The sequence below is a fragment of the Triturus cristatus genome, chromosome 5_2 (genome assembly GCF_964204655.1).
Source record: "Triturus cristatus chromosome 5_2, aTriCri1.1, whole genome shotgun sequence".
Classification (NCBI taxonomy): Eukaryota; Metazoa; Chordata; class Amphibia; order Caudata; family Salamandridae; genus Triturus; species Triturus cristatus.
The window spans coordinates 764,547,094-764,560,257 of record NC_140588.1 but is presented as its reverse complement, the minus strand read 5'-3'; the positions used below and the strand labels follow the sequence as shown (position 1 = coordinate 764,560,257).

At 40.6% G+C, this 13,164-nt stretch overlaps 1 protein-coding gene across 2 annotated transcripts in view; it reads left to right on the top strand.

The window, feature by feature from the left end:
* The first annotated feature begins 5,307 nt into the window (after window positions 1-5,307).
* Window positions 5,308-13,164, top strand: part of LOC146829240 (sodium- and chloride-dependent neutral and basic amino acid transporter B(0+)-like) — a 190,977-nt gene continuing 183,120 nt past the window's right edge. The window contains exons 1-2 of one of the 2 annotated variants that reach the window (XM_085607867.1): window positions 5,308-5,472; window positions 8,554-8,589. In XM_085607867.1, the coding sequence (XP_085463993.1) occupies window positions 5,470-5,472; window positions 8,554-8,589 (39 nt within the window). In that variant the 5' untranslated portion in view covers window positions 5,308-5,469. The remainder of the gene's footprint in view (window positions 5,473-8,553; window positions 8,590-13,164) is intronic. The other variant, XM_085607869.1, reaches the window with a different exon arrangement.

Below are 13,164 nucleotides of genomic sequence, written 5' to 3'. Positions count from 1 at the left end.
AAGTTTTATATGGTGTGGTATGTAATGTTAGTTATGGTATGTAAAATTAGATATGGTATATCTAAGTTATGGTCAAGAAGGGATGGTATATAAGGTCAGATATGAAAAGCTTCCACAGAACCGAGAACTCAACCACACAACTGCTTTTACATGTATACATACAGAAACATTGTGGGGCATGGAAGTCTGTACATTTAGGGGCCTATTTGTTTCAAAGTTGTTAAAAAATGCTGCTAGAGAAAGTCATGAATGGATTTATTTTCAATTGCTTAAAGCAAGGAAAGGACTCCTCCTTTTTACTTCCTAGTACCAAGTGCATTCTGTTTTAATCCTAAGCCCTAAGTAGAGTACTGTAGCACCACTGGCCTATGTTTCTAGAAAAATTGAACTGTGACTCTCACAAAACAAACTATCGCTTGGCCTCAGGAAAACAGAAAACCAGAAACTCTCCCACTGAATCGTCCTCCTGGCTCTCTGCAGAATATATTTCATTGCTCAGAAAGCATTAGTAGTCTGCCTACGCACACCTCTACAAAGTCTTTACATAATATATTTCAAATTGGAAGGTCGCAAACCACTTTCACTTTGCCTTCCTGTTCTAGATTATATATCTGGTGTCCTCTTTTCCTATCTCATCCGATCTGTTTGTTGCATTTTAATTAGATGAATGGTTGTGTTATTGAAGGAAATGTATTATGGTCCATAGCTTTGCTATGGTTAAACAACTGTAATTCAAAAGAATATGCTTAGAATTCTGCTTAGTATCTTCTTCATGGTTGTGACATTTCCAAGCACTGGGCGTTTGTTTGAATTGTGATAATAACAATAGAACTTATATAGAAACACTGTGCCCTACTCTGTCTAGGCGCTTTAGAGTCTTTTACCAGTAATACAAAAAAGATGACATCATACAACTAGGAGAGTTTTAAGGTGGTCCAAAATATCATTGATTTAAGCTGCCACTAGATGTCTAAAGGCAGAGTGTTCCACTGCTTAAATACCGCCCACCCACACACTTAATAATCAAAAGTCTCCTGAATCTGAACATAGTACTTCTGAGTCAAACGACCTTGGCCCTTTGGTACAAATGGGGTAAAGAAGTTTTCCTTCAAGTAAAAAAGTGATAAGTGCTTAATTGATAAAGTACTGCTTTGGAAAGTCCAGGCAGTTGAACTTAATGTGGCTTTCAATTTTGAGCCAATACTCCGCTCCTGGTATTGGTTATGTGACCTCTCTTCCATGCAGGGATGTAGTTACTATTGGTGCAGCAGGTACAGTGGCACCAGGCCACAGAGCCCTGAGGGGCCCAATTAACCCTGGTAATTGCTGACTGCCCCAATAACAGTCAAAGGGGGCATTTTCCTTGCTTGCAGCAGGGCCCATTGCATCCTTGCTACTACATTGCTTCCATGCAGAAAAAAAATCTAACACTATCATTCTATGCTGCCTCGAATCTGTGCAACAGACCTTTGGTTAGGCTAAGCTAGAGGGAGTTGCATCATTCCTAGCATAGCAGGGTATTGATGTGTTTTGTACATATAAAGCTTAGGAAATACAGATTTCTTTGAAAACATTCAAAATGCTCCACTGCAACATACCTAACCACCACACCCTCACCACGTCCGCCAGAAGGGGCAAGGCTTCTTTGCTATGTTTGTCTTTACTGTGATGTTTGGATTTTTCACAATCTTATGACTTCTTCAGTGATGTAACATTTAGGGCAGCTACACCACCAACACTGTGAACATTTTTCCAGCTGAAAATTGTTCCAGCGCTACTGGCTTGGGGTATGTTCCTTTGTTTGACATTTCCATGCTTTCTGGCCTGGGTGCCTTTGTGTGACATTTCCATGCTTCCTGGTCAGAGTACAGTGTGAGATTTCCATGCTTTCTGGCCTGGGTGCTTATGTCAGGTCATCATTTACGATTTACTATGCTTTGAAAGTTAATACAGCTGAATATCTAATGGAAAATGTGTTGGGCACCAATTTGGTCTTTCTTTTTAGAAAATGTTCTTGAGGGGAGAATTCTCCCCTCAACACCTACAGCAGTCGTTAAGCTCGCTTGCTACGCACCTTATGGGGGCTGGTCTAACAAACTTGCGAGGGCCACTTTGGGTTCCCAGCCCAGCCCTGAGTGTTGATTAATTAATAATCTTTGTGACTGACAGTGTGAAACTAACTCTGTACACTGCCACCGACGTCACCCTGCTTTTGGATAAATACCTTTATGAACTCCAAACCACTTCAGCCACTGGAAGTGACACAGCGACTCATTCAACTGTATTGCATGATTTTATTCATTTTATCTGTTCAGCGTGTTTTCACAACATTTTGGTTTAATTTTTCACATAAGCTATGTAAAAGTTGTATCTTTGAACTCATAGACTGTTACAAATGGCATACCCCAGTATTGTCCTTTTCCCAAACCAGCACATAGAGCATTGGAATTGTCCCTTTTCAATGCATTAGTGATTCTAGTTAATTTATTCCAAAATTGTGCTTTGAATGCACTTTTGATTTAATCTATTTCAAAATTTGCACAGGGTAGGGGAACTTCCTATCAAAACCTTACTAGGAGGAAGGTTCCCTTGCTGAAATTCGGATCGGGTATGGGGTATTATTACATATGGCTTTTAGCAGTGCCAGTTGAGGATGTGGGTGGAGCTAATAGAGTAAGCGGGTGGAGCCAGTCGAGGAAGTGGGTGGAGCCGGAGAAAAGTGGGTGTGGCCTCTGACAAACATGTGAGCACCTGCACTTAATTTTTTACAAATTAAGCACTGGTTTAACCCTACCTATCAATTTGGTAAAGGCTTAAAACCATATTTGTAACACAGAACCAACAACACGAGTGACCATCCCACAGCACACCCTGATTAATGGAGCACAGAGCCTTCAACAAAAGTGTTTACTAAACCTAAGAAGGTAATTAATCATATTTCTTATTGCTTCAAATTTCTACATGAAAAAGGGTTCCCAAAATAGGTTCTGATCAATTAATATTCCCAAGTCTTTGTATTCAGACACTGTTTCTAACCTACGACTGTTGATAAACCAAGAGCCTTTATGCTAAGATAATCCAAAATGGAAGAGTTTGTGTTTTTCCAATGTTAATTTGCATTTGGTTCTCCTTTGCGCATTTAATGAAAGAGATGATCATTCCTTGAAGTCTTACTGCAGTATGGCCTATCAGTAGAAGATCATCTGCATAAAACAGTACCTGAATCCTGATGGGACTTAGCCAAGGTGGGTGATAAATGGTCAGCTTCAAATGAGTCCAAAGTGAATAATATATTGATTAAATAAATAAACGGCTGATGTATATATCTCATTCGCCCTCATTTCTACTGTTGATGTTTTTAGTTTTAACTACATCTTGATATGCAACTTGGACAGTATAATGTAAAATAACTTTGCCCTCTATCTGGCTCGCTGAACACAATCAAATGCTTTAGTGAACTCTATGAATGCAAGAGTGAAGTGGGGCAAATCCATTGACCTTAGCAGAACCAGCCATTAGAGTCAAGCTCATAACATTATGCATGATAGGATAGCCCACCCTAAACCTGAGATCAAAAAAGTTATGTTGCCACACTTAGTCGAATAAAATAACGTGCTTAAAACAATCTCAGCAAAACATTTTACCTGATGGCTCCAGTATAGGCAGTAGACTATACATTCCTGGGTCTTTTTGTAGATTTCTTTTTAAAGATTGCTACGTCCCTAGCCCTCTTCCAGCAACTCAGAATACAACCAGTCCCTAAAACACCTTCAAATTACATTGCATGGGGGGCCATCAGTGGACCCAACAATACATGATGTTATGAAAAACAGAAATCATTGTCAATTTCAGCTAGAATTTCAGATCTTTTTGTTAGAAAGGAGCGTATTAATTCAGAGTGGTTTCGGTTGAGCCCCGTGCAAGCAGACATATAGTAAATTAAGGGATTTGTGCTTGTTTAATGACCTCACATAAACGTGTTGTTCCATTAACACGAAAGCATTAAGACATCATATGCCCAAATTGTTTTCCCAAAGGTAGATGTGTATTTTGAAATAATGAAAAACTTTGAAAAAAATTGCAAATTGCTTTTAAATCATAGAGCTTATTTTACTTAGCTGTAGCATTTGAAACTCTCCTGGATGCCAGAGGAAAACATCATAAAACTGAGGTCCGAAAAGTCCTCCCTTTGGAACAAGACACAGGCAAACACTGATATGCATGATCAAAGAATAAGCATTTGCTTTTAAAATGAAATTGCTCCCTGGCTTAAGCACGCTTTGCCTTTGACTAGATTTAAACAAACACAAAACATTAAAAGAAAAAAAACGCTTTAAAGGGCCTCACTATTGCTCGTTGTCTTGTTCAACAACCCCCAGGTCATGTGTTTGTGTCAGCAGCTGCCCCAACCGCACTTTAAGCGTCAGTGCTTGTAAACCATGATTTGCAACAACCCAGAATCAAAACAGGACGGTCTCTGACAGTGCGCGTACACCACACTGACGAATACTCACTCTTAAACCACCTCCCACACTCCACGCAAAACCCTTAACAACATCATGTGGGGCATTCACAAGCCAAGCCCAAACGACTAGATAGATCCTAGACAGCATGGAAGCTTTAAGTATGAAACCGCCAATTCCAGGCATCCCAAAGTGCCACGAGGCAAGCTAGACAAGCATCCACGAAAACCCAGAAACGCCCAGCAATGCGCACGAGGCAGTCCAAAAGTCAAGTAACATAACACAATTAGGAGAAATAATTAAAAGGCTGACCAACTATGAAAAGAAGTAATACGGCTGTCAAAGAGCCAAACAAAGTATGTATTCCATGTGGTTAACATCCGGAGCACTGATCGCAGTAGATTGCTAACTTTTGAAGTTTGTTAGACTGTTTTTAGTCACGTGCTTAATTTGTGCCGGTGTTTTCAGGGCCGGGTCTACACGGGATTAGGCTACCGCCTGCTCACTGAGTGCACACGGGTCTCCCCAGTAGTGGTGAAGGGCTGATATCGCACGTGACTGCTCTTAAAATATTCAAATTATACGCCGCGGACGTCCGCTCTATTATGAGACAGGCACACACTGCCAGGAACCGGCGCCTGTGTACCTGCCTCAGTTTACTGGTCACGCCAATCAAACACAAAAGTGCTACCAATGACCACTTGCAAAATATGTTATTCGTCCAGCCCCGTCTCTCCTTGGCAAATCCTCAAGTGTGGGTCCCGACTTGGACCAATCATCACTGTTTTCGCCCGCGGCCCGCCCCAGCATACTGCGCAGCCTCAGCACTAATCGGGCGCCTTCACACATAAGAAGCAAGAAGCAGGTTGCGCAGCAGGCCTTAGTTAAATTGAAACAAAAAGGCAGTCTCAGTAACGTGTTAACCTGCGGTTCTGGTGTCTCGTGTTCAGTTCAGTGAGCCAATATTGTGCATTTGGGTTCCTGCTACAGTCAGGCAGACGCCAAAATGGTAAGATGCGTGCTGGGCGCAGTAACTCTTCCTGCAACATGTAAGGAATAACATATATATATATATATATATATATATTTTATATAGGACCTAGGGTCCTGCGACTTCATAGCACTTTAAACTATAACTCGGTGGTGCTCATTTTGTTGACTTCAAAATGAAGGCCTAGAATGAAAGAATCTTGTGTTGTAGTCAAATCTTTGCTACTGGGCACTCACCCACTGAGTTATGTTACTGGCGTTCTAGCTTGAAATTTAAGGCAGTGTAGAAGTGCAAGCTTCTTAATTATTTCTGGTAGCAGCATTTTCCTGTTGTCGTTTTTATACTTTGTCAGCCCTGCTGTCACTAGCATTGTTATGTGAGAATCTGCTTGGAATGTAATTTAGTTTCAAAATGGAGAGGAGAGGACTGTGCTTTAAAAAGCAGGTTTAATGAAAGGAATGTTTCCGCCTGAATTGGGAGGTACAGGCTGGTGTTGCGGATGGAAGTTTGCGCAGCACTCCAGACGAATGGAGAGACCTTGTCATGGGACTGTTATTGGAAGGGATATTAATGTATTATAACAACCTACTGGTGTCTTGTACAACCGGACCAGCAGGCTTGCAGCACGTGCGAGTATTCGTGCTTTTAGTATGTCCCTGTGAGAGGTACCTGTTTAAGCAACGCAGGCTCACTGGCCAGAGTGTGGGGGTGTGCAAAGCATAATCTAAAGGTTGATAGTAAAACTTTTCTCGAGGGGAACTGAGATTTTAATTTTTTTATTTTTTTATTTAATCACTATACTTGGTGCATTTCTTCCTCATTTTGGGGCATATTAGCAAGGGCTGGTGATCAAATTATTGCTGCTTTAGTGTCCTTTTTTTTTTTTTTTGTGGAAAAAGTGGTGATTTTGTCGCAGTATTAGCCAGGACACGCTAGCGCGTGTTTCCTTGTCTTAGCGCCCGTTTCACTTACGCCATGCATCGCTATTGAGATGCAAAGTAGGCGTTCCTTACTAAACTGCACAGGTAAACTTTGCTAAGCTAGCTTTTCAATATTTACAACATGCCCCGGACCCACAAAGCGATATTCAAATTTTATATATATATATATATATATATATATATATATATTTTTTTTTTTTTTTTTTTGTTTTTTTTATACCTTCTCCATTGACCCCTTTAATTTGTTTCTAATCCAGGGCTGTTTCTAGGTGTTTTGTCACCCTGGGTGAGAATTGAAAAATGCCGCCCCCTCCCTTTTACTACCATCACTCTCTCCCCCTGGTATGAATGAACTTGTAGGATAACTTTTTTTTTTTTTTTTGAAACACACTTTATTAGTGACCGCTGTACATCATGTGCTTACAACATATAACCATGCAAATACAGTCTTTTTGGTTTAATCTCCTCAGGTGTCATTCATCTCCCCAGACGTTTGTATCAATTGCAGGATAACCATAATCTCATGTTTTTTGCCACCCTCCCCCTTTTGATGCCCTAGGCGGCGTGTTCCTATCCTTAACCTATTCCTTAGCGCCAATAAAGGAAGTGGGTGGAGCTACTGTATGCAGTGGGTGGAGCCAGGGGAGTGTGTGTGGCCTACAAAAAAAATGTGACCACCTGCACTTAATATTTCACAAATTAAGCACGCCTGTACTTGTGTTTTTACATGAAGTCAACAGCAAGAATGATTTTTTCCGGAGCAGTGTCAGATAACACTGACGGAGCTGCTGTACTAATTAGCAAACAGCAGGTTTGTTTGCTTGACAAATTTGTGACAGGATGGCCCTTGTGTGAACTTTCTCAAAAGATGAGGGAGTCAGTGTGTGGAAACTGCAGACACATTTTCGTCAGTGATGGCAACACCCCTGAATATCTGTGGCGATAACAGGCCGTGATTACTGAAATCTTGGTTCACATACTCGTGAAGCACAGCACGCTAACTCGAACTGAATCTACCGGCATTTTACCCTAACTATCCTTTTCTTCTAACAACCAAAGTTATTTGACAAAAGATACATTCTTTGGTGATTTTGTTTCCAATGTTTCTGTGATATTTGCCCTTGAGATCTGATGATTTTCTCTCAAATTTCAAAACGCATAAAACTTGGATAATCTGAAGTTTTTTCCTCTTCGCTAATTCTATGACAATTTTAAGTATGTATGTTAAGTGCCAGAGGCAAACAAGTAAACCACCCTGAACATGTACGATTCTGTAATACATGTTTAATCTGTTAATAAAGCAGGCAGGTGTTTCTGACTAACGTGTCGGACTTCATTGGAAGTGAAGTAACTCGCACCACAGGGCAAGGTTGATAATCGTGTCATGCTTTATATAAACAGTGATGTTAATGACTAACGTTAAAAAAACTACGTGGTGCGAATTTGTAAACTTTTTGAAAATGACTTGATGAACAGAGTGCTGCAAACTGTCACTGGCAGGCACAAGAAGTTCAAACCAGTTATCTGCCCCCCGCCTAAAGCCACAGTGCTTATTTTGTAAATCTATAGGTACCGGCGCCCTAAGGTTTTCTCAGAAACCTGTCCCCGCCACAGGTGAATGCCAAGACTGTCTAACCTTGATTCCACCTCATGCCTCTTTAATTTACCACGATATAGTGCAGTCTTTTTATTTCACTCTTGCAAGTTTTTTTTTCATTCGCGCTTTCTCCAGTTATCACTGTTTTAGCTTCTTTCTCTTCCTCCTTCGTTTCCCCTTTTCTGCATCTATATCTCCTGTACTGGGTCTGATGAAAAATAAAGCCCAGTGCCCAGATGTACGTGCCGTGGGCCCCACATGCAAACAAATGGATCAAATTAAACCCCAGTGCTCAGAAGTACGTGCCATGGACCCCACATGCAAACAGTCGGATCAAATTGAGCACTGCTTTCCTCGAACAACTTCCTGGTTCACACAGACTGGAGATTAATTAGAACACCGCGTATATTTACCAAACGTGCTTTCAACTCCGAACCCTGAAGCTGGTTGATTTTTATTTGTAAATTGACAAAGTTCTTTGTACTTAATATTTGCACAATTCTTTTCAACAGCTAATTCAGTTTTTTTTTTTATTTAAAAAAAAAGAAAAAACCTCCATAGGTGCTGTTACAAACGGTGAAAGGAGGAAGCCTTGTGGTATGTTGCAAATCTTTCACGATGCAATGTTACTGTTTTAAACGGTCTGTGTTCAGTCCTGTTCCATTACTTCGAACACCCATCCTTATCCTGGGTACAATTATGACAGTATTCATGGGACGATTATTACTTTCAGGGGACCAGAGAGCTCACAGGTGCAAGTAAATAGCCAAAAACTTAAAATACACCCCACTTTGAGCAGTATCCAGGGGTTGAGGTAAGCAAAGATGTTTTCCCGAAAGGAAATCAAATGTCTGAAAATTCCTTCCATCATTCTCTCCGCTTTTCAGTTATGTCTTTTTCCTTCTTTCTCTCAATCTTTCTGATGATTTTCTACCTTGCCTTTTCCATTCTTTCCACCCTTTCTGTGCTATAATCCAACCATCTAGGCATCTTTGTCATTTTACATGAATTCATCCATCAATCTTTATTTTTTACCCACCTATCCTTCTCTCCCTGCTTGTTTTCCTTGCTTCCTTTATCTATTCTTTCTTCTTACCATTCATTCTTACTTCTTCCATACATCCTCCTCTCCATCCATCCATCATCTTCCTCCACTCCTACCCTTTCCTTATCCATTCAATATTCTTCGCATTTATCTCTACAGCCATAATTTTCTCAATACACCATTATTTGTATTCATCCCTTCATCCAGCTATCTCTGCATTCATGCATCCAACTCTCAATCTGACCATCCACCCATCTTCTCCGAATCCTTATCGATACCTCAACTTCTCCCATTGGCCCTCCCTTCTCTCCATTCTTCCCTTCCATCATCCCTCCCTTTCACTTCAAGTGCTGGTATTTAAGCGGTTTGGAGACATAAACGCCAGTTTGGATGTTCCCCTTCACACACACAACCCTCTAGCATCTACCCCCCACTCAAAATGCTAAAATGGGGAATTCACAACATCCCTGCCCAGAGGCCAATTCACAAAAGCATTCATAAGTATTGGATGTAAATGCTGTCTTACGAACTCTGAAATTGAGCCCACAACGGCTAACACCTTAGAAGTACAAAGAGGAAACCTTTCTTTAATGTTTGTACTTGTTGTATATGGCGTTCCCTGAATATTTTCATCCTATTCCCATTGTAGGTGCTTTAAGTCCAATTCACAAAGGCATGTAGAAGTAGGAAAGAGTATCGCAGGAAAATTGTACTCCATGCTTTTGGCAGTAACCCCCCCCCCCCCTTCAAGACTATCACGTATGCCTATGTAAGATGCTCTGTTAAGAAGTGTCCACTCTGGGTCGAGGTGATACATTAGACATCCCTCCCTGCTGTACTCAAGTCAATTCAGTTAAAAAAATCTTTATTCAATAGGTGTAAAAGGGTTCACTTTATATGGGGTTCATGGACCTCTCAACGGCATTCGATCTAGTAAACAGATCGAAGCTGTGGCAAATTCTATTGAATATGGGCATAGACCATGCTCTAGTTAAATTCCTGGCTGACCTTCATTGTGGCTTACTAGCCACTATCCGAGTAACCCAGGAAGGGAGATGCACACGGTATTTTAACTCAAGAGGGGTCAGGCAGGGGTGCATATTGGCTCCCGTTCTTTTTACACTTTATATAAATGCATTGGAACCTGCCTTGAAGGGAGCAACATTAGACGTCCCGCGTGTAGGAAAGACAATTATACCAGTTCTCCTTTACGCGGATGACGCGGTTTTATTGGCACGCACTGGTGTCTGTCTAAATAACCTGCTGGATAAGTTTGGCAAATTTATGGAGTCATTAGACCTGAAAATAAATGTTACAAAATCACATGTAATGATTGTGGGGGAACAAAGTAGAAAGAAAAGAATGATGTCTTTTTTCTGTGGGAGTGATGAGGTTAAAAGGGTCCCCGTTTTTACTTATTTAGGGCTCTTATTTGATGAAATGGGGTCCTGGGGTCCCCAAATGAAACACAAAAGAAATGTATTTGCCAGATCTACCTCGGCCCTTATGGGCTTTTCAAAACGTCTTGGGGCTAGACCCATGGAAGCCATTTTAAAGGTGTATAAAGCTAAGTGCCTAGCAATTGCTACTTATGGCTCTGAGATTTGGGAGTATAGCTCACAAGATCTTCAAATCCAAGTGGTAGAGAATATATTTCTAAGAACCTTGTTATCCGTACCACAGTCTACCCCTACCTTTTCGATTCATGCAGAGATGGGGCTGGGTTATGTCTCTGATATATTGAAAACAACCCCGCTAATTTGCTGGCTTAAGACCTGGCTTAACCAGGAGATCACATTGAATCATTTGATTCTAAAAGACTGTTTAACTCTTGACAAGGCTGGTAAAATTCCCTGGTTAGCATACATCGAATCTACTTTACAAAAACTTGGATGTTCGGGGCTTTTTACGGCCCCGGAAACTATTAAGAAAACAGATGTAAATTTTATAAAAACTGCCATGGCAAACCTCCTATCAACCAAAAGGGAGGAATTCGAGCTGAAAACCTATGGCAAGATTGCATTTTGGGCTAGTGAGCTCACCAGGTTTGGAGCATTATCTTAAGACAGTGACACGCCCTTTTCCTAGGTTTCTGCTAACCAGATTCAGATTTAATTTAATTCATCTCTTTGGGAGATTTTCCTAAATGGGGATTACCGGATAATGCTGAGCCCTGCAAGTGTGACAATTTTTCATTACAAAATACTTTGCATTTGGTCATGTTCTGCGAGTATTACTCAGACATTAGGAAAAAGTATCTGTTACCAGTGTTAAGGGATGCAGGGTTTGTCCAGGTTAGGCCAGCACTTATTTATCTGCAACTGTTGAGTAGTACCCAGATTATTTTTCATGTTGCAAATTTCCTAGTGGCAGCCGTGCGGATCAATAAAACAAAGAATAGAGTAGGCCCTTTGGGAGCTGCAGTTTGTTTATGATTGCTGTAGTGATTTATTTTTAGTTTGCTGTATATGGAATTGTTCGCTATTTTTATGTGTAGAATGTATTTTTTAGGAAATTTTAATGTATTTTTAATGTTGGATTTGCACAAATGTGATAAATATTGTATCTGTCTTTTTATGATTTTAAATTATCGATTAAAAGTATGTGACTGAGGTGTAAAACAATCATAAAAGTGTACATACATCGAGACTGATAACATCTGATGTGCAACATGGGGCCCGAATTAGTCAAATCTAAAAATGTGCATACATTAAGGGGCTTCGTTTGACATGAAAAATATCAAGTAGTAAATAAAAAAACAAAGCGGAGAATGCTTGGTCTGCAATGTGGGGCCAAAATTGATCACATTTAAAACACGTAAAATATTATATTTTAAAAAGATGCTCAATTTCTTAAACGTCTGGGGATCATCTTTATATTGATACAATACTTTTGCGTGCATTGACAGCGTTTATAATGGAGTGCCACATTAAGGCAAACCCTGGCATCGTTAAGTTCAGACAAGTATTTTACTGCGGCAAGATGCGAACTACTGCCATACGCAAGCAAAAGTGGTTTCAAATAATACCTAAGACCCAAATAAAATCCACAAAATAGCATAAAGTGCCCAGTGCTCTGCTTCTTTCTCTGTCCATCATATGGGCAAAAGGTCATGGATGGCGGGCAAGTTTTCATGTTGGGGGAAGCCACTAAATGGTGGACAATCTCCAATCTGTATCTAATACAAAGTGATGCATAAGGTTCAGAATGTATGTTAGATAATCTTGACAGCCCACATTAGAAGTAAGTGTTAAATAAAACGTTGTTTCCTGCGTTCGCAATCAAGCCGAACTTCCATCCTGTGATTCATAAAGTTTTCTCTGATAAACAGCTTCCTTAGTAATAATACTTGGGAGGTATTGGTCCGTATTGACATCTTAAATACTTTCCTATACTGCAAACTGACATAACTTAACTAGGTAATCTTCATGGCATTATCCAAGGAGAGACAGTCTAAAATAATTGATTATGTAAAACTGGTTTCCTCCTTGAACCATATGGAGTACCAGAGCAGTAATGCGCGACATGCAACTAGATCTATAAGATGCTGTAGCCCTACTTCTTTATGTATGATCTCTGAAGAAGCTGAGATCTGGCTGAGGAGGCGTTTGATGAAACTGTTTTCCTCTGTGGAAGAGAACTATTGTGGTAACCCCAGATACCAGCACCATATGTTTTCATCTATAAAACCCTTGTCCTATAAATTGTCATCTCCTTGACCGGTCTAGAGTCCAGTTTTGTTGAAAATCAAAAAATAATATGGGTGCTTGTAGCCATTTTGCTCCTGACAATGATTTTGCGAGTCCATGACCCGTTACCTGAGAAAGTAATGCCCAGGTAGCAAAGTATCAACCGTGGTCACAGGCGATTGATCCATAAAGAAGGTTCTGCTTTGTTTATTCCGTGATCTGCAGACCATAGTATAGGTTTTACTTTTATTAATTAATTTCTTAGAGGCAAAAAAATCATTAAAAGCATCCAGTAAACGTTGAAGCCCCACTGGAGTCCTGGCTAGCAGGACAGTCTTCTGCATACAAAAGTACAGGTGTAGGGCGCCCAGCCACTTGGGGCGGGGGGGGGGGGGGGGGGCGGGCAATCGGCATGCACTCGTCTACCCTGTTAACCCC